Genomic DNA, 25164 nt, shown 5'->3' with positions numbered 1-25164 from the left:
AAAGTAATCCAGATCCTAACCTAAATCATACCCTAACACTTACCCCAACCAAAACCAAATCTCAATCCGAACGTAACCCTACGGCACCCACATTCCCAGGTCGTACCCTTAACGCAGCGTAAACTTGGAGTTTAATGAAAGCCCAAAGATCCCAAGTGAACTGGTGGTCTAGTGGTTAAGATTTAGTGCTCCCACTGCTGTGGGTTTCAATTTCCAGTCAGAGGATATACCTTCAAATTTCCCTGATCCTTACCCTAAACCAATTTTCCATCTTACTGTCAATCAACCTATAAATTAAGCCCTTCCTTAAGCACAAACCTACCCATTTCTTAACTCTAAAATCAACATAAATCTGACCCTAACTTTAACCTTACGATAACCCAAACCCTATCAAAAACCTAAACCAAACCTGTACACTATGTAATGGATGGCAGCTCTCTTTCTGTGAGTGTACATTTTTTGAAACCCACTCCGCAGAAATCCCTAAAAGAGGCTGTTGGCTACTAGACTTGTGGCTTGGGTTTTCAGCCGAGCAGTTAGTCCACTCAGTTCTCCACCAGTGAGACAGCGATGGCATGTGTTTGAGGCCCAGGTGTTGCGTGGTCCCACGCAGGATCCCCACCATTCCATCTAACTCTAAAGTGACTAAAACTCTACTTTACCCAACCCCTAAAAACTGAGGTAACCATATCCAAACCTCAACGCCAACCAAACTGATAAAACTAATTTTAACCAAATCCTGACCACCAAAAAAGCCCCAACCCCTAACCCACCCCAACTCTATTTTTTTTTTTTTTTTTTATATCGGTGACTGTCCACATCTCATTGCACGACCTCATTAAAAAGTGACAAAATCCCTGCGTGTTTATGAGGCACGTTGGTCATCCTAACAGGAAGAGGTCCTTTGGGAAAGTGACACGCGGTGCCACAACACACCTGAACAGACGGCTCACGTGCGCCGCACATAAACATTACATTAATTTCCTGTTGCCGCCGGTGATAAAGAAATAAACCAGGCGGTTAGATAGCATTGATCTGCTCTTGCTTGCTCTCCTTATCTTCCTCGCTCTGTTTTGGGGCCCACCACGGGGGGCGGCAGGACAGACACCTGCTCAGGCGAGCGCGAGCCCTCAACCCCTTCATCACGCTGGCCACCGTACCCCGCACGGCCGACGACGAGAAGTAAAAGATGAGCGGGTCCAGGCAGGCATTGAAGGTGCTGCACAACAGGGCCTTGTCCCGCCAATTGGGGTTCTGCCAGGTGATAAAACCCACCACGTGGGACACATTGTAGGGACCAAAGCACACGGCGAAAACCAGAAGTGTGCCCAGCGCCATGCCGATGGCACGGAGACGCCTCCGCCGGTCAATGTGCTGCAACCGCGACAGGATTCGGATGAAGTTGATGTAGCAGAAGCTGCAAATGAGGAAGGGAATGCAGAAGAGAACCAGGCACAGCTCCAGACGGACAGGCAGAAGTACCTCCAGCTGGGCTTCAGAGAAATTATCATAGCAAACGTCCTCCGGTGCCGGGAACCGAGCCGGAGTCGTGACGTTGGATCCCGCCGTGCCATTGACGGACTCGTCCACCATTCCGATGAACGGCATGATGAAGACGATGCTGAGGTGGGTGAAAGAGAAGATCCAAAAGAAGACGCTGGCGGCGATGGCGTAGAGTGGCCGGCGTTTCAAGGTGTGCTGAATGGGGAACGCCACACCCAGGTAGCGCTCCACGCTAACGGCAGTCAGGAAGAAGGTGCTGTTGTAGATGGTCATGTAGAAGATGAAGCCCGACAGCGGGCACAGCGCGTAGGGCATCTCCCACAGCATGTTGTTCACCACCTCCTGCATCTTGAAGGGCAGGAAAAGCAGGAAGAGGAGGTCTGAGATCGTCAGGTTGAGGAGCAGGATGTCGATGGGCGTGGCCTTTTGACGGACTTTGGTCCAGAAGGTGTAGAAGGCCAGCACATTGGCCGGAAAGCCCAGCACGAAGGTGATGATGTAGACGGACAGGCACAGCTCCGTGCTGCACTCTTGCGTCGCCAGCTCCTTCAGAGACATCGAACCGACGGCGGTCCCCCCGAAAAGGACGTTCCACAGCGGGTCGACGGTCCGGCAAGATGGCACCAACTTCCTGTTACGGAACCTGACGGTTAACTCATTTTCTCATCTGAAAAATGAACAAGAGATAACGTCACAATATTCTTGGAGAGTATGGTGTTCCTGTGTAGATTCACTAACTGGCGGTTTTGGTGATACGTTTCGACGGAGAGACAACTGTGCATGTCAGGGAGGAGCTAAATTTAGCCTGGGTTGTAACATCTGCATATGCACTTAGTGTGCATTTTTTTTTTTAAATTGAAATCTATAAATCATTAATTTATAAGGTGAATGTTCTAAGATAAACTTGAAATGACATTTACTGTTTGTGGTATCTCTAAAGTTCAAGTGATTACTTCAAGGAAGTAATTCTTACATTTTAGTACAAATACTGCAAGTGGTACACTGGCTCCCTCAGGTGGTAGAAGAGGAATAACTAAATAAAATGTTAAAACTATGCATATTGTTACAGTCATGTAAACCTTTCAGTATAACAAATTTAGATTAATTATTTTTGGGGGGAACTGTTCTTGTTCAAACATTTGTTTAAATAGCTTTTTTAATCTGAGTTGTATGAAATACATTTGAATTGAAATCATTATTTACAATCTAAAATTTACATTTGTTTCTCAATATTACAGAGGGTTACAATAATAATACAATTTTCAGGAATAAAACCTCACACTTATTTTTTAATGAACATATACACCTATATTTTAATGCTGGGTGTGATGGGTATTTTTTCTTTTTTGGGTTTTTATTTATTTTTTTTTTTTTAGATGGCACTTGGTTTAAAATATTTTGGAAGCAGTGGGGAAGCACGGTGGATCAGCTGCTAAAGCGTTGGCCTCACAGTTCTGAGGTCCCGGGTTCAATCCCGGACCCACCTGTGTGGAGTTTGCATGTTCTTCCCGTGCCTGCGTGGCACTCGGGTTTCCTCCCGCATCCCAAAAACAAGCAACATAAATTGGACCCTCTAAATTGCCCCTAGGTGTGATTGTGAGTGCGCCTGTTTGTCTCTATGTGCCCTGCGATTGGCTGGCAACCAGTTCAGGGTGTGACCCGCCTGGACGGGTCGATGGATGGATAGAAGCAGTGGGACCATATAACACCGAACCCTAATATGAATTACAAAAACACTTTTACAGCGCACGTCAACAACTGATATTATTTTTCAGAGTACACTTTGTCTTCCTTTCCCGATCAAGAATCAAGTTCAGAATGTAATAAAACAAGATGTTTCCGACTCTCGGAAAAGGCCCGTGTTTGCTGTTCTTTTCTGACTTCCAGTAGTTAGCTCGGTTGTTTTCCGGCGGGCACGTGAGTTTGTGTACAAGCACGTGAACGCGACTTCCTCAACGACACAATGGAGTGTGTCTTCTTCATTAACTCCCCGCTTCTGGTGTCGTAGAGGCAAACAAACACCGCAACGTGATGACCCACTTTGACACTGTGATGATCCACGATGTTACGTACCGTGTATTTGCATTCTGCACATACCAAATAAACCAAGCGTGCCACATGTTTTGCTTGTTTAGGGGATTTTTATATACAGTATATGACTGTCCAGCAGCCCACATTTACAAATGACAAAACCTAATTAAATTAATTCCACTTTCAGGGAAGCCATACTCACGGAAAAAATGGTAACCAACAAACGCAAAACGAAATTAAAAGAAGCTATCTAGCTTGTTAGCTAGTTGGATGGATTAAATTAGGGGTCACCAACCTTTTTGAGACTGGGGGCTATTCCGCGAAACATTACATTTATTTATTACATTTATCGTCACTTGATGTTTCAATATATTTGAGCCCTTTCTCTTAATAATAATGTGTGAATTGTATGACAAATCCACACATACTGTATGGAGCAACGGGGTTTCTGTGAATGCGCAATATTTATTACATTTATTCATTTTGCCTTAGGTGAAAAGCATTTTTGCCCGAAGTACTATTTATATATTTATTTATTTAGCCTTCAACATTAATTATAATACATTTAAATAAATGAAAAAAATATCTAGAAAAGGAAAATACCCATTCAGTATACTGTATGTGCTGTATGAACTATACAGATATTTTACCAAATTTTCATATACTACATAATTGTATTTGAATTAAATTAAAAGAAATTCGATTCCTTAACAAAAAAGTTCAAATGAAATATAAATTATAAAAATGTTATAATAAAATTAGAGTGGTGTTAGAGTAGACAAATTATTGATTTAAAAATATGATATTCATGCATTAAAAATGTGATTTCATTTTTATCTTATAATTAAGAACAAAGTTTTATAAATGTTGATTAAAATTGTAGTTGTTCTGTTTTATTTTTAAGAATATTTATATTGTTTTAATTTCTTTCAATGAGCCCAAAAAATTTTGCATAAATGCTGATTGTTTAAAATGGTGCTTGATGAATGATGTCTGGCGGTGGTATAATAATTATTTTTCCCATAAATTCCCACTTAGTGTAATTCTGAAAATTCTCTTGAATTTTGTCACTTGAGCTTTGGCTTTGCTGTCAAACAAGAAGCACCTTAAAACAAAAGTTGTGACATTTTTGATGAATGATGAATATTGCAATGACTCCCATGAAATAGAAAATGGTTAACCACTTAGCATGTCATTGTCATTTATGAAATTGTGATTGGAGATAAAAACGTTCAGTTTGTTCGCACAAATACCCATAAATGCACATTTTAGCCTTGCCTGAGGAATGTAATCGATTGATTTTCATTGTATAGGCACACTATTATTGTACTTGCTATTTGAGTGGATATACAATAAAAACTATACGTACTCCTGTTCAAATGGCGTGTTTTCCTCTGTTACAAAAAATAAATAAGCAAAAGCTTACACTCTTCTGATTCTTTCTCTGCGGCGCGCTATCAATTGCAGAGATTAACTTTGGAGTTTATCAATGACACAAAAGAGTGGCATGACTTGCATTTAACATGAGTTCAAATGACTGATTAATTGTGAATACAGTCACATCCCCAATAAGTAAGAGGGTGTGCACACTTGTGCAAACACACTCGCCCAGGGAAAAACCACAGATAAATCTAAATATATTTGTGTTTAATTAATCGAGTTGTATGCTGACCCCGGATGAATGGAAAGACCTGGCGTTTGAACAGGGGTGTGTAGACTTTTTATATATCCAGTAAACAGTGAAATTCATAATCTCACTCTACAAAACTAAACATGTATTTCCAAATTGTTGTACTTGTTTAACCAGAACGTTAAATCTATTTTTTGATAATGCATATTTTTTTTTTTTTGACAGTGATAAGATTTGAAGGGGGAAAAAAAGAGCAAGAATAAAATGTCAAAATATTCTGAAAAGCAAATCGTGGTGAAAAGCCTCTATGACAAACAATCAAAATAAACAAACAATTGGGAAATATGCTTCTAATTATGAAATGTAATTAAAGTGACCAGATATCGTCAAACCACAGATAGCCTCTTAGCATGCTAAGGCTCTAGTTTAATGATTATGTTTGCCGCAAAGTTTCACCTTTAATAATACTTTTGCTGTACTGGTAGCGCTAAAAAAAACACCAAACAAGTAAAAATTCAGCAAAACAAGACATAAAAACTGCTGAAAAATCATTTCCTTACCTTTCAAACAACAAGTTGCACGGAATTGGCCAAATTGAAGAAGGTCCAGGTGTTCCTGTGGTGGTCTCTCACTTTTTGCAGTTCAGTTCCTGTTGCAGAAACGCTTCATCGGTGATCCTCTTGTCACCGTCTTGGCCCGGCCCCCCCACAAACCCCCCCCCCCCCACCACCACCACCACCACCACCACCACCCTCGCTCAGTGATTGCTCAGCTTGCTTTATTGGATCTATCGCTTCACGCTGAGCCGGCCGTCCATTTCCACTTTATTTACATGGCGCTCCCGAACATCCAGCGCGCGGATAACGGCAGTTATTGCAGTGCTGCAATTTATCTGCTCGCCAAACAGCGTCTCCCCAGCGACAGGTGAGGGGTTCGGGCGGCCTGATGCGAGTTATTAAATCATATTCGGTTATCTGCGCTTCTACATGGATGCGTTGTGTTGTTAGAGTGGGAGGGCGGGGGGGGGGGTTAAAAAGGGCATTTGATACAAGAGATGACCTGCGGACACGGCGATATACAGTACGACACTGTATGGTTGATCAAACAGCAGCCTCTTGTTTGCACACTGGTATCGTGAACAAGGTTTCATTCAAAGGTAACAAGCAGAAGACTTCTGTATGCTAAAGTCCACTCAGTGAGGCCTGGATGTACATTCAGTCCACATTGAAGTGTTTATTCTGTCCATATGGAGTGATGCAGCAGCATGGAAGCCTAAGATGACCTGGTTGAGAGGGTTACAGAATGTTTAGGGCTTGGGTTTAGGGTTAGGCAAGAGTTTGTGTACAGTTAAGGTTGGGGTTATAGGGTTAAGGTGTAGTAGAGGTTAGGGTTGGGTGAAGGGAAACGAGGCCTCCCTCTCCTTCTCCCGAAGTATGGAATATAATTCCCCCTCCCGGATCGGGGGAGATGTGCACGGTCCATCCCCCTGCGCCACCCACCTTCCTCATACCTCCTTTTTTTGTTGTTGTTGGCGGTACGCTTGGGCACGCCGACCATAACAAACCACAGTCCGCTCGCCGCTCATTGTACTTTCGTTTGAGAAAAATCCAGTAATGTCTTTATGATAATCCCAAAATGGAGTTGAAGCCGATTTGACAGTCATAAGGTGTAGAGCAGGGGTCACCAACGCGGCGCCCGCGGGCGAATGATAGCCCGCGAGGACCATATAAGGCGCCCGCGAGGTATCTTCTAAAAATACCATAGGCCACAAATTGTTACTATTATTTGTGCTTTAAATTCTGAATCTGACTTGCTTACGTGAATTAAAATTTTTAAATACCTGGAATGTCAATTACTACAATAAATTAAAACAAAAATATTTGATGTACGTGTAATGAAATGAGTCTGAAATTTGCCGCAAACAGGTCACGTAGCCTTTCATACGATCGGTGCTCACGAAGTAGACCTCGGCCTCAAAAAGGTTGCTGAGCCCTGGTGTAGAGGTTAGGGATGGGGTTAGGGTATTGGAGTCCTGGGGCCACATAAAGCCCAACTTGATGTCAAAGGGCCAGGACCACTTAAGTCTTACCATCCCCGATGTGTTTTTTCCTGTTGTTTGAATGCAAAACATATCAAATTCATTCGAAAACTGACAATTTTAAAGCACAACCTCGGATTCATTGAGAATATTGTCAGTTTGTCATCGGCAATGTGTGCATGATAACTGATCACAGGGGTTGTGGATTTTAACACACTAAACCTTTAAATTGCAGGTATTTGCAACTGAACAATATCATACTGCACTTTAAAATTGAATCGATTCATGATGAGCAACATTTTTTTTTACAGGAGCATAATAAGAGCCAAAATTATCCTTCGTCTCAACAACACAATGTCTTGTATTTTTTTTTCACTTTTAGATTCATCCTGCAGTCTGAAACGTATCCTCTAGCACAGAGGTCCCCAACCACTGATCCTCGGACCGTTACCAGGCCGTGACACATTTGATAACGCGCCGCAGAGAAAGAATCAGAAACAGCTTTAATGGCTGAGTATGTAACAACACACAAGGAATTTGTCTCCGGCCAATGGCCAATTTATATCATTTGTATTGTATTGCAATGAAGGTGTCGGGTTTTATTTTGAAAATTGACTGGATCTTCTCCACTGCAGCAGTTGTATGTCTCAATTGACAGAAGGAATGGCAGTATGAACTGCATGGGTGTCAAAAAACTGTGATAAATTGCTTTAATATACTTACTAAAGAGTTTTTCTTGAACTGCAAAAACACCATAAAAAACTTCACACCTAAAGTACCATAATTCCCGGCCTACGGAGCGCACCTTGTTATAAGCCTCACTCAGTACATTTGTGAAGGAAATACCATTTAGTACATACATAAGCCTGTGTAAAAGCCGCAAGTGCCCACATTGAAACACAAGGTATTTACGAAGACCATTCACAGAGTGTTTAACGCTAGTGCCACCACGCTAACACTAGCACCAGGCTAACAATAGCACTGCGCTAACACTAGCACCATACTAATGCTAATGCTAGCACCGCACTAATGCTAATGCACTAATGCTAATAGGGCTGGTTAAAAAAAACATACTGGTAAAAATCACTGAGACACGGCAGTAACACGCTCACGCAGTGCTAACAGGGCCAGACCGGTAAAAGTCACTTCCTCGCCACATAAATTCCACCGGTCTCACTCTTACCTTTGCCGCTCGAGTGCCCCCTTGCGGCCGTTAGAAAAAATGCACAAATTAGCCGCATCACTGCATAAACTGCAGGGTTGCAAGCGTGTGAAAAAAGTCGCAGCTTTTAGGCCGGAAATTACAGTAGGAACATTTCTATTTGTAATGCTCAATGAATTAAAGAAAACTAAATTTCCATGTAAACTGTGCAGAGAGACTTTGTGTCACGTTCAAGAAAAGCTCGTGTCTTGTGTTTCCGAACGACGTATAATTAAAATAAAACCTTGTCATCGCAATTACAAGACTCGTCAAACGTCAGTATCTTGAATTGGCGAGTGCTCAAATCTAATTCCCTTTATTCTTATTTCCTCTGAAAAAGAAAAGCGGTTCTAATTTTACGGCCAATGACGAATGTTGTCACAAAGACGAAGAGTTAATTGCGTTTTATTTACGGAGTGACACCTTTGTCCTCGTCTTTGTCGCTAATCCCTTTGTTGAGACCCAGTGCATGAACCTGCAAGCTTTTCTTCAAGCCCGGAAATAAGAAAACACTCCCATCCCACCCCACCCCCGTTGTGACAAAAAAAAAAAATTGTTGCCGCTAAGTCGCCATGTTGCTGCTTGAAGTGCCGCTCGCTGACAACGCAGCCAGACGTGCGGTAAATGAATAAACACAGATAATCTTGTGTAGTTGACTGCTACTACATCGCGTCCTCTCGCCAGTAATCCCGTTCACTACTTGTACAAAAATGTAAAGGCTTGTTTTGGGTGCCTGACGGCTGTTTTGGCACCCTTGAAAACGCCTCGCAAAAAATCCAGAATCGAATGAATCAGCCACATGAGAAATCTAAGCGCATTTACAGTTGATATACTGTCATAACCAGAACGCGGAGTTGGACCCGAATGCACGACTCAGGAAACGTGGAGGCAGTTCGTGAAATATCTTTATTCAGTCCACTGTCGGTAACCAGGCAGGCAGTCCACGAGAGTAGCAGTATGGGGTAGGTCAGGAGACAGGCGGGGGTTGGTACACCGGAAGTCGAGATCAGAGTCGAGGAAGTGCGGGAACGAGGAATCAATGGCAACAATCTGGCGAAGCCAGACCGTCCGCTGGCTCCTATAAGTACTGCAGGTAATTACTGGGGATGAGGCGCAGGTGTGCGCCTCCTGATGAGTGCAGGTGTGTCGGGGGACCTGCGCAGCCAGGGCTAGGACCAGCTGGATCATGACAATATACAAAGTCTACACACCTCTGCTCTAGGGTTAGGGTTAGGCTAGATTTGTGTAATATTTCAAAAATGACACCAAGATTATTTCAAAAGGTTCCCCCACCACCACCGTTAATGTGGGGTATAACTTGGCCAACTGTGTACGCGTGTGCTCACAATCCACCAACTGCATTCAAACTCATTGTTGGGCGTTAGCACACACCTGTCACCAGTTAAAGTTCCTCGGACAAACCCCTAATGAAGTTCAGATTTTCTAGTGGGCTTTGCCTGACATTTTTTTCCCCCCAGGAAGAGTTTTGCACTTAACTGGTATTTGGAACTGTTCATGATCCCCTTCATGACCTTTACTAAAGTCCAGTTCCAGCGGTAGAAAAACAGCCCCAAAGCAAGATGTTTGCACCAGCGTACTTCACTGTATTGTGATTGTGTTCCTATGGTGATCATCTCTGTTGTGTTTATGCTTAGTTTGATAGGACCATAACACATTTTCCCTCGGGATTAAAAGTGTATTTTTGAAATCTTTTGAAATTTGGTGGGTTGGGTGTTGGAGTTTTGGTAGTGATAATCCGTTTTGTTTCGAAAGTGGCTGCGAATAGGACAAAAGTCCCATGTTAGCAGTATTATCAACACGCTCGCCTCGCTTGTGCTCCAGTGTAAACATCGCATAGCAGCTGTTGATCATCAGCAAGGTGTGCCGTGGCTTTATTTCAAAACGGGGACCTGGGTTATTTTTCCTTTTCGCCACAGAACAATCGCATCTTACTTTCATTCTATTTTTAGTACCGGCAAGTGTCTGGATGACTTATGACTGCGGGGTTTTTGATGTTGTTAGCCACTTCAGTGCCAATAAAAGCGGGTGGTATTGTAAAAGCCAGCCTGGTGATAAATATGGCGGCGCTGAGCCCAGCGATGCTGCGGATGTTTGGATCGAGACGATAAAAATGTCTGGAAAGGTTAAAAAGCAGCCACATTACGAGGCGTGTCATTATAAAAAAGGACAAAACACCGCTGATGTGGAGATTTTCACCCAGTGGAGGCTGATTGGATCCATTACAAGTGTCCCTGAGAAGGGTTATGTTTAGGATACAGGGTAGGATTAAGGTTTAGGATTTTGGTTGGGTAATCTTTACATTTAGGGGTCAGATTTAGGTTTAGTGGATGTTTAGAGCTTTGGTGGTTTACTTGGTGAGGATTAATGGTTTTGGTAGGATTTGTGCTAGGGTTTAGGCCAAGGATTAGTGTAGTTTTAGGCTTTGGTTTAGGGAAGGGGTTTGTGTAAGATTGGGGTTAGGGTTTAGGAAAAGGTTATCATAATACTGTAAGTCCCGGCCTACAGAACACACCTGGTTATAAGCCTCGGTACACAGAAAGAGTTGAACGCTAGCGCCGTGCTAACGCTAGAACCACATCGAATGGACCTTTACGATTGCGCATGTAAAGCAGGGTGAGTACTTTTTACTTGGAAAGATCACGAGTAATATCATTGTAGTCTTTATAAGTGAGCGGGTGTATTCATTTGACTTGGCTCGTAATCGAACCCATTGCTCTGTCTTAAAAGTCCGTAAAGTAGGCAAATAGATATTTCTCTTGCATGACACGGCGCATTTACGTATCACGAACCCAAGTCTTCGGCATAAAACATTACACACTTCATTCAGCACGTCAGTGATACACTAACAAAGTGAAAGTTGTTCTCCTGCAATGTATACTGATAACAATGAAATCGAACTCAGAGAAGATACTTCTCCCTCACTCACCTTCGAACACACAGCCTTGTGTTTGTTGATATTGTCTACATTTAGTTGTACGTGCGCTCTTTCGCGAGCCTTATTCCATTGTAGACACTTCGTCAACTGCGTTTTAGACTTTGGAAAATGAATCCACCGGGCCCCTTGTAACCTAGCAGGACATATGTTTCCCAAGCGCATCTGAGGACCATTTTCTTTGTAACATTAACTTTTCTAAGCGCACGCTATTGACAACCAGCATTGCTTATGGGACAATATGGCGAGAGGGTCGTGTCAAGCCAGGCGTTGAGACAATGCAGCTATCTGATTGGCTATTATTGTACGAGTGATTGACAGGTTGGAAAGGTCCATTACGGTGTAAGGTTTAGTTTTGGCTTCAAGTGAGTGTAAATTCAATGTTTGTGTAAGATTATCATTTTTGTGTTTGGGTGCAGTTAGGATTAGTGTAAGGTAAACATGTAGGTGGTGTTAACGGTTTTGGTATGTCAGATCCAAGCGTAAGATTAAAATTTATGTGTCTCACAGGTGGAAAAATCTAAGTGTGAGACAGGTGAGAGATGAACATGTGAACCGAGGCGTCAGAGCCAAATGTGTGACCCAAGTGTGGGAAATGCTTAAAATTTGTATGTAGGAGAGCGAGGCAGTAGTAAAATGTCTGAGGTGAGATGCTGACAGATAAATGATCATTACAAGGTCTTTAATGTAAAGAAATCCATTTGCGCACCTTTAAACAAATGTGCCGGCAACACAGGCGGCGCAAGACATAAAATATTAACTTGGGCCCGTTATCTAAAATGTGTCCAGTGGAGCGCAGAAACGCATGCCGAAGATATTATACACCACAAAGTTTCTGCTGACCCGGCTGATTGTGAACAGGCATTCAAATGTCTGACAGTTTCCCCGTTTCAGACAAAATGTCATCGCCTGAAAGACCTTCACCATATTTTACAAAAAGCACTTCAGGAATATACAAGTTATTTTTTTTTCTTTTTTCTACAAATGAACCCTGACAGGAGGAATGCGTAAATGTCACCGTTTAACGCTGTCACATGACCGCCGCTGACATTTGGAAGGGCAGAGATCGTCCCGCTTTGCTGGGAATACGGCAAAAGGCTAAAAACACACTCAGAACATGGAGGAAATGGACACAATCTATTTTTGAATAATGGATTTATGTCATCCACCATGTTGGGAGCCTGCTGTCGGCCATGTTTGTGGAGGACGACAACAGCCCTGTACTTTCCGCCTTGCCGTTTGGCGTGTTTGTCAAGTCGTGTTGACGACAATATTTGCGGGGGGGCGTCGTCGGCAGTGTTTGTGGAATGTGACGGCTTTTGTTTCTTTTCCAATTCAAGTGGGCGAAAAAGTACGCCGAAGAAGTAAATACAAGCGAAAGCAGCTTCATGTTTTACAGCGTGTGGCTGCAAATCGCAGTCACGCAGTTAACCGTCTTTATTATTGATCTCGCACTCTGCATCTTTTTTTAAGAGTCACAGCTAGGCAATCAGCAGGACCCCCCCACCACCCCCACCCCGCTGCTTTTGGACGGGCTCCCACGGCCCAAACACCCCAGACGACTTTATTGGTCTACCGTCGTCGTACTTATGAAGCCCACACACCTGTGTCGTGGAAATAGCGGTGAGCGTGCTGTTAAAAGCTCCACCGAGCTTCACCGTAGATGAGTCGGGTGGAGAGTAGACTTGGTGGGGGGGAAGCAGATGCACCAACCCCCCCACCACCCACCCTCCAGCACAAACGCCTCGCTGCTCTCTTATAGTAACTTTTACAAGTGCTCCTTTTCGCCTAACTTACAGCAAGTTGTCGCACACTAACTCATCTGCTGAACACGGTCACCTTGCGGTGGGTGCACGTTTTAATACTTCAGTGCGTGTGGGTTGTTTTAACGGGACACCGTGGAGTGTGTTGTGAGATAAAAAAAACAAACAAAAAAAAAAAAAAGTCTTGTCAAGTGGGAACTCAATAACGCTGAATCAATGAGATAATGCGTGGTTGAGAAATAGAGCCGTTACTCTTGTATTTAGGGTTACTCTACAGGAATGTCAATTTTTTTCTTTATCTTGTTGCAGAGGTTGCCATCACTGACTTGGATGTTTGGTAGGGAAAGCAGAGGAAAAGTGAAGGACTATAATGTGTTCAAAGCAAACTAGTTGTCAGCGACACAAACTACGCTAATTTTTGCATCGGTAGAGCTAGTTGCGCCAGCACATAATTTAGTCACAGACTTTTTTGGGGGAGGTACAGCATGACTATGCTATCTATATACTGTATGTCTGTTTCTATGATTGGAATTTAACGTCCATCCATTTTCTGAGCCTCTTATCCTCACGAGAGTCACAGGAGTGCTGGAGCCTACCCCAGCTCTCATCGGGCAGGAGGACGGGTACACCCTGAACTGGTTGTTAAGCAATCGCAGGGCACATGGAGACAGACAACAGCCGCACTCACAATCACACCTAGGGCAATTTATTATCCAATTAAGGTTGGATGTTTTTGGGATGGGCGGCATGGTCAATCAGTTGGTAAAGCGTTGGCCTCACAGTTCTTAGGACCAGGGTTCAACGGTGTTTTTTTAACAACTTATTTGTGTGATACACTAATTTTTTTACAGGATAAAAGAAATGTAAACCGAGAGATCGTATTTAAATGTCTCTTTCAGCCACCAGTCCACATATTTTTGGTGTAATTACACCCCTCCGCCCAAAAAATAAATAAAATTCTACAAAAATGATCCTGACAAGAAAGCTCTTTTGGCACTTGAAAAAAATGCTATTGATTTTTCAGCATGCATTGCTTTTATTTTGCAGTGTTTCAAACAAACAAGGCTTCCCTTTGAAGTGCTCATATTGAGGTGAGCTTAGGAGGATCATTGACAAAAGGAGTTTTTTTTTTTTGTCTAGGTGTTTGGGGGGGGGGGGGTAATTTAATTGAAACCAGCAGGTGTGCCTGTATTCTCAATGTTTCTGAGGCAGGCGTTCTCATCTAAGACAAAGCGTGAATCCCCATACAAAAATGACAGCATGAAGACACAAAAGTGTCTTTTTTTTTGGTTGTTAAATAAGGCTTCCTGTTAAGTATTCCCAAAAGTCAACCATTCACCTTCACCAATAAGCCTGTCAATTTAATTTATGTTATGATTTGCGATGATTTTTATTTTAGTTTCTTTTTTGGGGGCGGGGGGCTTCATGCCGCACAGATGGCGAGGGGCCTTCCCTGAGGAAAACTGCTGGGAGCGATCGATGGCTAACCTCACACAACTCCCCCTTGCGGCAGTTTCAGTGCATCATTTCCATTTTTAGAGACTCCAGTCCGGAGCTATTTACAGTTATGGACCGGCGGGGATTCGGCGTCCTGCTCAAGGACATCCATGCTGGATTGAAAGCCCCCTCCAAACGCCACTTTCGACGTGCAAACCAAAGCGATAAATTCTGGGTCACAAAATTGTAGTCCGCTACAGACCCATAAAGTCCATACGTTTGTTTTATTTGATGGCACCCCCTCAGGGGACATCATGTTCATGGGTCTCTAAATGGGGTTCGTGCACAGACTGTCACTGAAGGAGGCTCGGATGGCGATGGATGCGCACATAGCAAAACGGGAGTTGAGGTTAACGTCAATGGCAATAAGACGTAAGGGTTATACAGTCTAGTCAACTTTAGTGCGCCACAATGACGTTTAGAGTGTGACGTTGATTAGTTGCTGTTTTTGTCTTGAGTAGTAGGTAAAGATGTTTACGACAGATGAGAGAGTGATGAATCTCCATCACCTTAATTGATTTGTCTTCTATTTCCAAATGTGCAGCTTTGGAAAGTGAGGAAGGCCAGTAGGGTCACTGCCTGGATCAGACTCCGAGACAAAATTGGTCTCTTGTGCAGTGAAGAAAACGAGTATTTGAACACCCTGCTATATTGGAAGTTCTCCCACTTAGAAATCATGGAGGGGTCTGAAATTTTCATCGCAGGTGCAAGTCCACTGTGAGAGAGATAATCTAAAAAGAAAAATCCAGAAATCCATCAGCTAGAATTCTGAGCCTCAAAGACCTGTTAGTCCGCCTTTAAAGTCCACCTCCACTCCATGTATTATCCTGAATCACATGCACCCGTGTGAGGTCGTTAGCTGCATAAAGACACCTGTCCACCCCGTACAATCAGTAAGACTCAAACATGTAACATGGCCAAGACCAAAGAGCTGTCCCAAGACACCAGAGACAAAATTGTACAATTCCACATGGCTGGAAAGGGCTACGGAGAAATTGCCAAGCAGCTTGGCGAGAAAAGGTCCACTGTTAAAACAATCATTAAAAATGGAAGAAGCTAAGCATGACGGTCAATCTCAATGGGAGTGGAGCCCCATGCAAGATATCACCTTGTGGGGTCTCATTGATCCTTACAAAGGTGAGGAATCAGCTCAGGACGACACGACAGGACTTGGTCAATAACCTGAAAAGAGCTCGGACCACCGTTTCCAAGGTTTGAAATCATGCAATTCACGGAAGGTTCCCCTGCTTAAACCAGCACATGTCAAGGCCTGTCTTTAGTTTGCCAATGATCATTTGGATGATACAGAGGAGTCATGGGAGAGAGTTTTTTGGTCAGATGAGACCAAAATTGAACTTTTTGGTCATAATTCCACTAACCGTGTTTGGAGGAAGATGAATGATGAGTTCCATCCCAAGAACACCATCCCTACTGTGAAGCATGGGGGTGCTAGCATCATGCTTTGGGGGTTGGGGGGTTTTCTGCACATGGGACAGGACGACTGCACTGTATTAAGGGGAGGATGACAGCAGCCATGTATTGTGAGATTTTAGGGAATAACCTCTTTCCCACAGTCAGAGCATTGAAGATGGGTCGTGGCTGGGTCTTTCAACGTGACAATGACCCGAAGCACATAGCCAGGAAAACCAAGGAATGGGTCCGTAAGAAGAATATCAAGGTTCTGGCGTGGCCTAGCCAGTCTCCAGACCTAAAGCCAAAAGAAAATCTTTGGAAGTAGCTGAAACTCCATGTTTCTCAGCGACAGCCTAGAAACCTGTCTGATCTAGAGAAGATCTGTGTGGAGGAGTGGGCCAAAAACCCTCCTGCAGTGGGTGTAAACCTGGTGAACAACTACAGGAAATGTTTGACCTCTGTAAATGCAAACAAAGGCTACTATATCAAATACTGACATTGGTTTTCTAAGGTGTTCTAATACTTATTTGCAGCTGTATCACACAAATAAATCGTTAAAAAAAACATACATTGTGATTTCTGGATTTTTATTAATAGATATCTTTCACAGTGGACATGCACCTATGATGAAAATTTCAGACCCCTCCTGGATTTCTAAGTGGAAGAACTTGTAATATAACAGGGTGTTTAAATACTTATTTTCTACACTGTAGTAAAATGCCTCCATGTCTTGGTTAGAAGAGTGGCAAAACTAGATGTCAAAGTGTGTCGATGCTACTGGATACAGTCGTTACCGTAGCAGCAACAACAAGCTAGTCTTCAATGTGCCAATGAGTTGGGAAAATAAAGAACAAAAGAAAAAAAAATGTGTCGTCTCATCTTTGGGTGCTCCGGAGAGTACCGTTTGGATTGTCCATTCAAGGAGCGTATGAAGTAATGTTCACATACGTTTAATACCACTTGCAAGCAAGCAACATATTTAACCCTAACCTTTATAAAGCTATATTGACAGATCTCAAGGGGTATGACTAACATTTGCACGTAAACATTAAACCGGCCTTCTGTTGATTCATTCTTTTCTTTTCGCCGTGGTTTGTGTGAATAAATATTGACGTAGGTGACCAAGGGAGGCGAGGCACCGTTGCAAGATGAAATCAAAATAGTTAGCATCAAGGTGGAGGTGGAGAAGGTTCTTGTTGATATGTCAGAGTACACGGAAGATATCCCGCAAAAATCAAACGCGCAGGACTTTTCATTTTGGCACCACAAGGATTCGCCGACACCAAATTGTTGACCCTGGTTAATGTCAGTTTTGTCCTTCCCAGAAAAAAAAGCACATTGGGCTGGAAGTGATCAAATCCGACCTAAACAGGTCTAAAATTTTGTGGTCTGATTGAGGTAGGGATGGGAAAAAGCCAGTCAATGTCTTGGCTCAGAATATCAAAGTGGAAGAAGAGCAAGGAATTATTCCACCGCACACAAATGGGTCGATGTTGATTTGTAAACACTGCAAATGCTCACCATGCAGAACCTGCTGGTGTGGTAGGCCCAGAACCAGGAAAGTTTTCACCCGTTTGGGCAAGCTGTGTAAACGTTCCTTGGCTGTCCCGGTGGCAACCACACCTAGCAGAACGAGTTTTTTTCTGCGGTAGTAAATACCAACACATAACTGCGGATGAGCTCACCCACGTCAATGCTCTCGTGCTCTGGCAGATGCTCTCTGCAATGTTTGAGTTGTCCATTGCCACTTTATTTTTCACAAGATTGTCAATTCTTTTTGGTTTTGCTTTATTTTGACATCATTTCTGTTCTGTTTCCTGAGTTTCCGCTGTCCTTTTGTTTCCGGGCTGGCCGTGGCCAGCTGTCCTCCATTACTCATCCCCCTCTGCATTTAACCTCCGGTCTGACTTCCACCCCTCACCAGAATGTCCTTGTTAGCTAGGTCAGCTTTGCTTTCCATTCCCAGTTGTTTGAATTTCTTGCTTCAAGTTTTATTACCTCTCTTGGGTGAACTTTTAGTCTTGCGCCTCATGATTTCCAATTCATTACTCGATTTGAAATTTGAGGATTTTTTTCCCCACTAGCTTTATTTCCAGTGACTTTTGTTTGGACTGATTGCGTTTTGTTCTTTCGCAGCATTGCTGTGAAGATAGCTTTTAACGTTGCAGACAAAAACAATGACTGATTGCTACCTGTGATAAAAATTTCTCCAGGAGGCAATCAGAATGCCTTTATGACACACTCTACAGAAGTTGAGCTAAGGTTTAGGTAGGGTCAGCATTATGATTAGGGCTACTGTTAGAATCAGCGTTATGGTGGGTTTAGTTTTAGGTTAGCATTCGGGTTTTGGCCTGGGTTTGGCGCAAGGTTGGGGTAAGATTTGGTTCAAGGCTATGGTTAGGTCAGGTTTTAGACGAGGGTTAGGTTTTGGCTTTGAGTCAAAGCCTTGATTAGTAGGCAAGTTAATAATCAATCCCAGCTATCTATTTCTGCACATTTTCCTCAACCTTGAAGAATTACCATTTCAAACCAAAAAGTGTTTTGATGCTGTAAGGTAGTTGGGATCTTAAAATCATGTTTTTTTCTCAGCACTCTATGAGCTCCCATTTTCCCAATGATTTGCTTCACCGCTCATCAGCAGCATGTCATCATCTGCCTCAGTCAATTAAATACAACATGAAAAATAACTGCTGTCAAATCTTCATGAATATTTTACAACTGAGTTAAAAGCCCACAAAAAAAGTCCAACTTGGATCATGAATGTGTGTGTTTTTGTTTGCCGCGCACACACGTAGAATGTGCATCCATCAATACAAAAACAAAAAAAAACAAACCGGCCAAAGGGATGCGTAAGCAGTCCCAGAGAGTAGCCGCACTAAATCATCCTGGTGGCGCGGACAACAGCAGATTTACATGCAAATGGGATGCGCTGCACCGGCGTTTGTCTCGTTTCAATTGTTGCACCCCATAAACAAGCCACTTAACCACCAGTGAACGCGGTGCATTTGCCAAACCCCTCGTACCTTTCCTATAAATCACCGCCTTTGCTGACCGGGCCTCCGGCATACCTTATGAAAGTCTTTCGACCTACGGCACGATACGCAAAAAGGTAAGGCTTGCCACAGTGATGAGGCCAAAATCGAGTGAAGTGTCAGGAAGGTACGATTTCATGAGTGGCTGATCCTTGGCCAGGAGTTTTGCCATTTTAAAACAAAAGCCAAAGCTTCATAACGACCATGAGCTGCACAATTTAGGTGCGTTGCATTTCAAACCTTGCAGACAAAAGTGCATAAATAAGCACACCTACTCCTTAAACCTCTTAAGACTCTTGTCTTTACACAATCGCAAAAACGGGAAAGCCTTGAAAATGTTCTGATACATTCAAAAATATACATAACGCTCATAAATAACACCATATACTTTGCTGGTCACTATTGTGTAAATCCAAATTGGTTGTGACATCTGGGCAACAACTTATTGAAGCTTCCTACAGTGGCATTAATGGTAAAAACACCTTGAGTAACATAGAAGGACCATTTGTAAAAGAACCAAAAAAAAATATTAACTCTATCGCACACAAAGATGCATTTGTGTTAGTTGTCATATGAAAGGCATACTAAGCAATAGGGGGAAAATCCTTGTATACCCAAAAATGTAATTTGGGATGATCAATGTTTTTCTGGTACAATTAAAAAAAAAAAAAAAAAAAAAAAAACTCAAACAGGACAGAACATGGTATGTAGAATCTAAAAAGTTTTTATGCCAGATCACCTTCCTGATCCAATTCACCCATTTTTTTCCCCCCTGGCTGGTTATTCTCTGCGTGAGTGCCTGCATGTGTGTTTTGACCAATGTTCCCTCTAAGCTGCGCACCTGCGGAATTGCGCACTTGTAGTGCACACCCAGCGCACATGAAAACCGATTCAGCGCAGCGAACCACATTTTTTTTTTTTTAAACATGGCAGCACGTGGTCTCTAACAAACTGCTGCTCAGCCACACCATGCCACACACTCTACTTCCTTGTTTACCTGACACAAGGGTACGCTCATAATTACAAACACCGCCCACCTTCACCAGCACTGGTGCTTTAGTTAGAAACACAGTCTGGGCAACGTAGAGCAAAAACGAGTTAGACATGCTGCTTATGTTTACTCTACATAATAATGGCCAAAGTAAAAAAATAAAAAGAAAAGTAAAAGAAATTCCGATGCTTTAATGAATGTCAGAGTATGCGAATAATAATAATAATAATATTGAAGAAGAAGAAAAAGTGGTGAAACAGGACGAGATTTTCTCTTTTTTGAGTAAAAAAGGTCTGGTCTGTAGCCAAAGTAGAAAGTACAAGATGAGACGGTGTGTAAAATTCCACCTTGGCGCAGCATGATCGAGGATGAAAGCACAGACGATACATTGCCCAAAAAGCTAATTCTGTATTTTAAATATAGGAGGCAAGATAACATTAACCCTAAAACTGTTTGGGAGCATCATTTAGCTTTCAACGTGAATCGCTAAAGATATTCTGCAAGCAATAATTCAGTTTTACAAGGAGAAAAACAGACGGGGATATCATTGTGGGTTAAAAATAAATAAATGAAACAAAGTTGGAAGGGATCTTTCAAGTTTATAGTTCATAGTTGGCTTGGTTTGGTTAGCAATGTATTTTTTTGTTTGTTGACATATTCATTTCATGTTTGCACAAACACAAATAAAATTGTTCTTAAAATTTTCTGAAGGTAATGTAAATACTGTTATCTGAATCTTTTAATGAGGCATGTAACTTTAATGGATAACACCGATCTGACCACAGTGCATACGCCTGAGGTCGCTCACAGTGGTCAAAGGGAGTGCACACGGGCTTAGCGTGTTTACTCAGATACGTCAAAAATTAGAGGGAACGTTGGTCGTGACCTACTGTGACTGACATAATTTTGTATTCATGTGAGGAGAATTTTTTGCTCATTTTGCCAAGCTATTAAAATGATACCACTCCTACACAACCTTGTGTCAACTTCAGACACCCTCACGTTTGTACCGTTCATACAAAGCAGCGACAAGCAATCTTTTTTTTTCAGGCAATATGTAAAATGGGCTTAAAGGCCAGATAGAGGAAGATGTAGGAAGCTGTGTGTCTCACTTCTCCGGCCCCTAAATTCCCCACACAGCTGTACCAAAGACCCGCTCTGGTCTTTTTTCTTTACTGTTACAGCTACGAAAAGCCAATTAGTTGAAAACCCTGTGTGAAAGGCACGAATGATTCCCAGGAAAACAACAACACAGTGAAGGCATGCTGAAGAGATACTGTGAACCGCGTGCAATCAAACAGTCATTCAGCATTGAGTATTTGCAGCGATTCAAGCGCCCACAAGATACACGGAGGGCTGTGCTGCTCTACTCCACAAGCAATGACAGCTCTTCATTTTTCTAAATTTAAACACGGGCAAAACGCTTGCAAGCGGCAAAAATAAACAGTGCACTTAAAAAGCGTCTGCAAGAGTTTTGACCTTTTCACCAGCTGCATGCTATATAAACACACACAAAGTAACAAACTCCAGTGGGTTTTGCTTTTTAATTAAAAGGCATAAAGTTGTGCTTGGAAAACAGAAAAGGCTTGGTTTTAAGGGGAAAATACAGTGAAAATTGTTACAAATTTTGCAGGGGTCGGGGGTCGGAAGTGCAGATTTACTTTTGGATTGTTTAGCACGTAAAATTAGTCCTCAAAAGTGAAGGGATTCATTATTTACATATGTTTATCGTTGAACCTCACCAAGCTCTGCCCACTATGGGTCGAATATCATTCAAAATAAATCAAGTGCTAAGTGCTATTAGTCCACTGAGAAGAAATTGCCCATTCATGTAACATACCCACTGGAAACAGATTTTTATTTGTTCAAAAGCAATAGCGCTTGCATTTATTGTTACCTTTCAACTTCTTTCTTGGCAGTAGAAAACGTGAAAAAATAAAATCTTTTGCCAGGCACAAGATAAATAAAACGTACTGAAGCACATCCCTGAGTAAAGAAAATTCAAAATCAATAAATACATATAAGAATGACATTCCTTCATGATTATAACCCTTGCGTGAGAGTAAATTGGCTTTTTCAGCAGAAAGCGACTTGGCACAGCTCTTTGTGCTGACCTCACGCATGCATTGGTGCGATTATTTCCCCAACTCATTTAAGTCCCGTAAAAGCCTTTAATTAATAAGCACCCGTCCAATTGTTGCATCCCCTTCATGGTTAGCCGAGCATCGCTTCCCCGGCTCCACCGAGGCCAATCCTCTTAATTGAGAAGTGTCGCGACAAGCATCCGTAAACAGAAGGCACAAAATAAATAGTCGGCTGTACATTAAGACAGCCCCGTATAGCTCATTTGGTATAATGCCATTTGCATTTTTGTACTCATTTATACGATGTCTACACATACATGGGTATTTTTCGAAACACTTTTCGCCCACCAAAGAAGTGATTTGAGAAAGTGGTGAGTTTAGCAAAGGGAGAAGAAAAGAAGAAAAACAACAGCAGCCAAATAAAACACTAAAAAAGTGCACACCAAATCTAAAAGATATATAATATGGACCAGGCCATTTCAGTTCATCAGAATGCCCAAGAGAAGTCGTTCTCGGGGAAGGGACAAGAATAATTGCCGTGCAAGGAGGAAGGGGGTAATCATTTGTTTGCCGATATCCCTTATGACCCTTGAAAATTAGGAGAAAAAAATGCAGATAGTAAAGCCCCACTGACAGCAAAAGCAGGTTTGTTTTTAATGTTTTTAATATATATAAAAAAAAAAAAAAAGTCAGCCGGAATGGACCCATCTGTTTTTTTTCACCACCACACAACATGATTTTGACATATATGGCTTTTTGTAACTCCTGCCATGAAAATTCTCTCGAGAGATTTTTTGGGGAGAAGAAGCAGGAAGGAAGTTATTAGCAGCAGCCCAGTCAGGCGGGTTCATGTGTTTATACCCGTTTTACCTGCGGGAAGGTAGCGCTTTGTTCCTTCATGTGAGGCAAAATGCCGGCTCGTTGTATTGCAGGATATTGCTCGAACACTCGGGGGGGATAGATTTATTTTTCATATGTTTCCAAAAGACCCGGTTTGTTGTGAAAAATGGATTGCACAGGTGCAAAGGATGAGAGCTTCGCGGGTTCCGAATGACCGGTAGGTGTGTATAGAGTTACTTAAAAAATAATAGGTGCGGGGGGACGATGTAATCTTCTCAGAAGTAACAAAAGATGCGTGTCATCTTAACCCAATAAACTACATAAGTCAGGGGTATTAAATGTATCGATGTGCGCCGTTTGTTGTCGTCACACGTGGATGTCGAGTGAGACTGCTGCAACTTTGAGCATGAATGACACGCTGTCCACTCATATTTATTTTTTCGTATAGATATTGAAGTGAATAATATCATATGTAATTTTCTTAACAATAGCTATTTCACAATGTATATCGGGATGTCAGTGGGACTTTAAGTAACAGTCAGCACAGTAACAAGGCTTTTTTTTAAAAGAGAGAATCCCAGAATTTATTTCTGGAAAAGGCACACGGGCGACAGTGGTGAAAAGAGGGACGGAAGTCTCATATCATACTTTAAAACACTTTAAAAAAGACTTAGATAAATAATTTGAAAAATGAATGGCAAAGCAAAAGGTGGCAATACATGTACCAGACCATTTTAGCTACCAAAAGAAAGTAGACCCGAGATCCAAGAAACCACAAAGGTGAAATGATGATAAAGGAGAATCTTATATGCACCGATATGTACTCCCCAAAAGAAACAAAACAAAATAAGGGTGTTTGTTAAAGCAAAAGTTAGCGTTATAATCCGGATGAGACCATTTTAGCCAGTCAGAAGGCTAAAGAAAGCCATTTGCGGGAAAGATAACAACAATTGTAACAATGAGGTAAAAACACTATAAAGTCTCTAAAAACACCCATGTCCACGTAGACATGGTTTCAGAGGGCAGTACGATTTCAGTGATGAGGCTCACCACTGAAGTGCATTTAGTCATGTTTGAATGATGAATCACAGCATTATGTAAACTTCTCTGCTTATGCTTCATCCACCGTGAGGAGATTTTTTTTTCATAGCAGCTTTAGGACCAAGGAACGTATTATCTTATTGCTTCTGCATTTTCACGACTCACATCTTTCAGCCGTTTTTTTCCTGAACGGGAAAGACAAGACAAAGGAGGGAGAGTGCGACTCGTCTGCTGACACCCGGTCTTCACCTTGGCTTCCCTCGGTGAGCCTGATGCTGGAGAGAAAAACGCTTCACTGTTGACGCGCAACAACCCCCAAGAGGACAAAGTTAAAAAACAAAGAAGTGGAAGAGGAATCGCGATTGACAAAAAGCAGCGTGATGCTTTTTGTGGTTCAGGTGGATTTCATTTAATGCCATGGTGAAAATGTCATCTGGTGACAATGCAGTTTCCTTGTCAGTGTGTGTGTGTGTGTATATATATATAGAAGAGAGAGAGAGAGAGAGAGGAGAGAGAGAGAGAGAGAGAGAGAGAGAGATAGAGAGAGAGAGAGAGAGAGAAGAGAGAGAGAGAGAGAGAGATAGAGAGAGAGAGAGAGAGAGAGAGAGAGAGAGAGAGAGAGTATTCTTCCACCTTGTTGAGGCTTTGGGGATGTGGTGTTATGATGGGGGGGCCGGATTGTTTCAGCCCCCCCACCAGCCGCAAGACCACCTCAGTTTCCAATTTTCTGCACGATCACTTGCCAGCGCTTTCATAATTTTCAGTTAGCACCGCCAATTTACACTCACGTGCAAACATGCCACTCTTGAAATAAACGCTAACTCAGTAGTAAAATCCAAATTACAGTAAAGGAAGAAAAACACCTCAATCATATGAAACACGGAAAGTATGACGGTAACTTCTGCATGAACACCACCGATCAAATGTGCGCTGTTCATAATCTCAAAATGTTGGGACTGTTGTTGACCACTGACTAATTAACTTGCCCAAAGCTGTTCCTCACTTCAGAACAGAATGTGAGAGAATAGAAAACAACTCACCTGCCGTGGGTGGGTGGCGTGGGCGGCATGCCCGTGAGCGGTATGGCCGTGTCCAGCGTGGGCGGCGTGCCCTCGTGTGTGGGCAGCAACTCTTGCAGGGTGATGAT

At 42.5% G+C, this 25164-nt stretch overlaps 2 protein-coding genes across 2 annotated transcripts in view; one reads left to right on the top strand and one right to left on the bottom strand.

Moving 5' to 3' along the window:
• iglon5 (IgLON family member 5) overlaps positions 1-8012 on the top strand; it is a 190932-nt gene extending 182920 nt beyond the window's left edge. The window contains exon 8 of the mRNA XM_061821352.1: positions 7585-8012. Coding sequence (XP_061677336.1) covers positions 7585-7616 — 32 coding nt within the window. The 3' untranslated portion in view covers positions 7617-8012. The remainder of the gene's footprint in view (positions 1-7584) is intronic.
• LOC133501513 (free fatty acid receptor 2-like) lies at positions 857-25164 on the bottom strand. The gene is made up of 2 exons (XM_061821353.1): positions 25058-25164; positions 857-2170 (listed from the first exon to the last, which is right to left on the bottom strand). The coding sequence occupies exon 2, from the start codon at positions 2059-2061 to the stop codon at positions 1021-1023; it is 1041 nt and encodes a 346-aa protein (XP_061677337.1). The 5' UTR covers positions 2062-2170; positions 25058-25164; the 3' UTR covers positions 857-1020.

The sequence above is a fragment of the Syngnathoides biaculeatus genome, chromosome 5 (genome assembly GCF_019802595.1).
Source record: "Syngnathoides biaculeatus isolate LvHL_M chromosome 5, ASM1980259v1, whole genome shotgun sequence".
NCBI lineage: Eukaryota > Metazoa > Chordata > Actinopteri > Syngnathiformes > Syngnathidae > Syngnathoides > Syngnathoides biaculeatus.
This window is presented reverse-complemented; position numbering and strand designations above follow the sequence as displayed.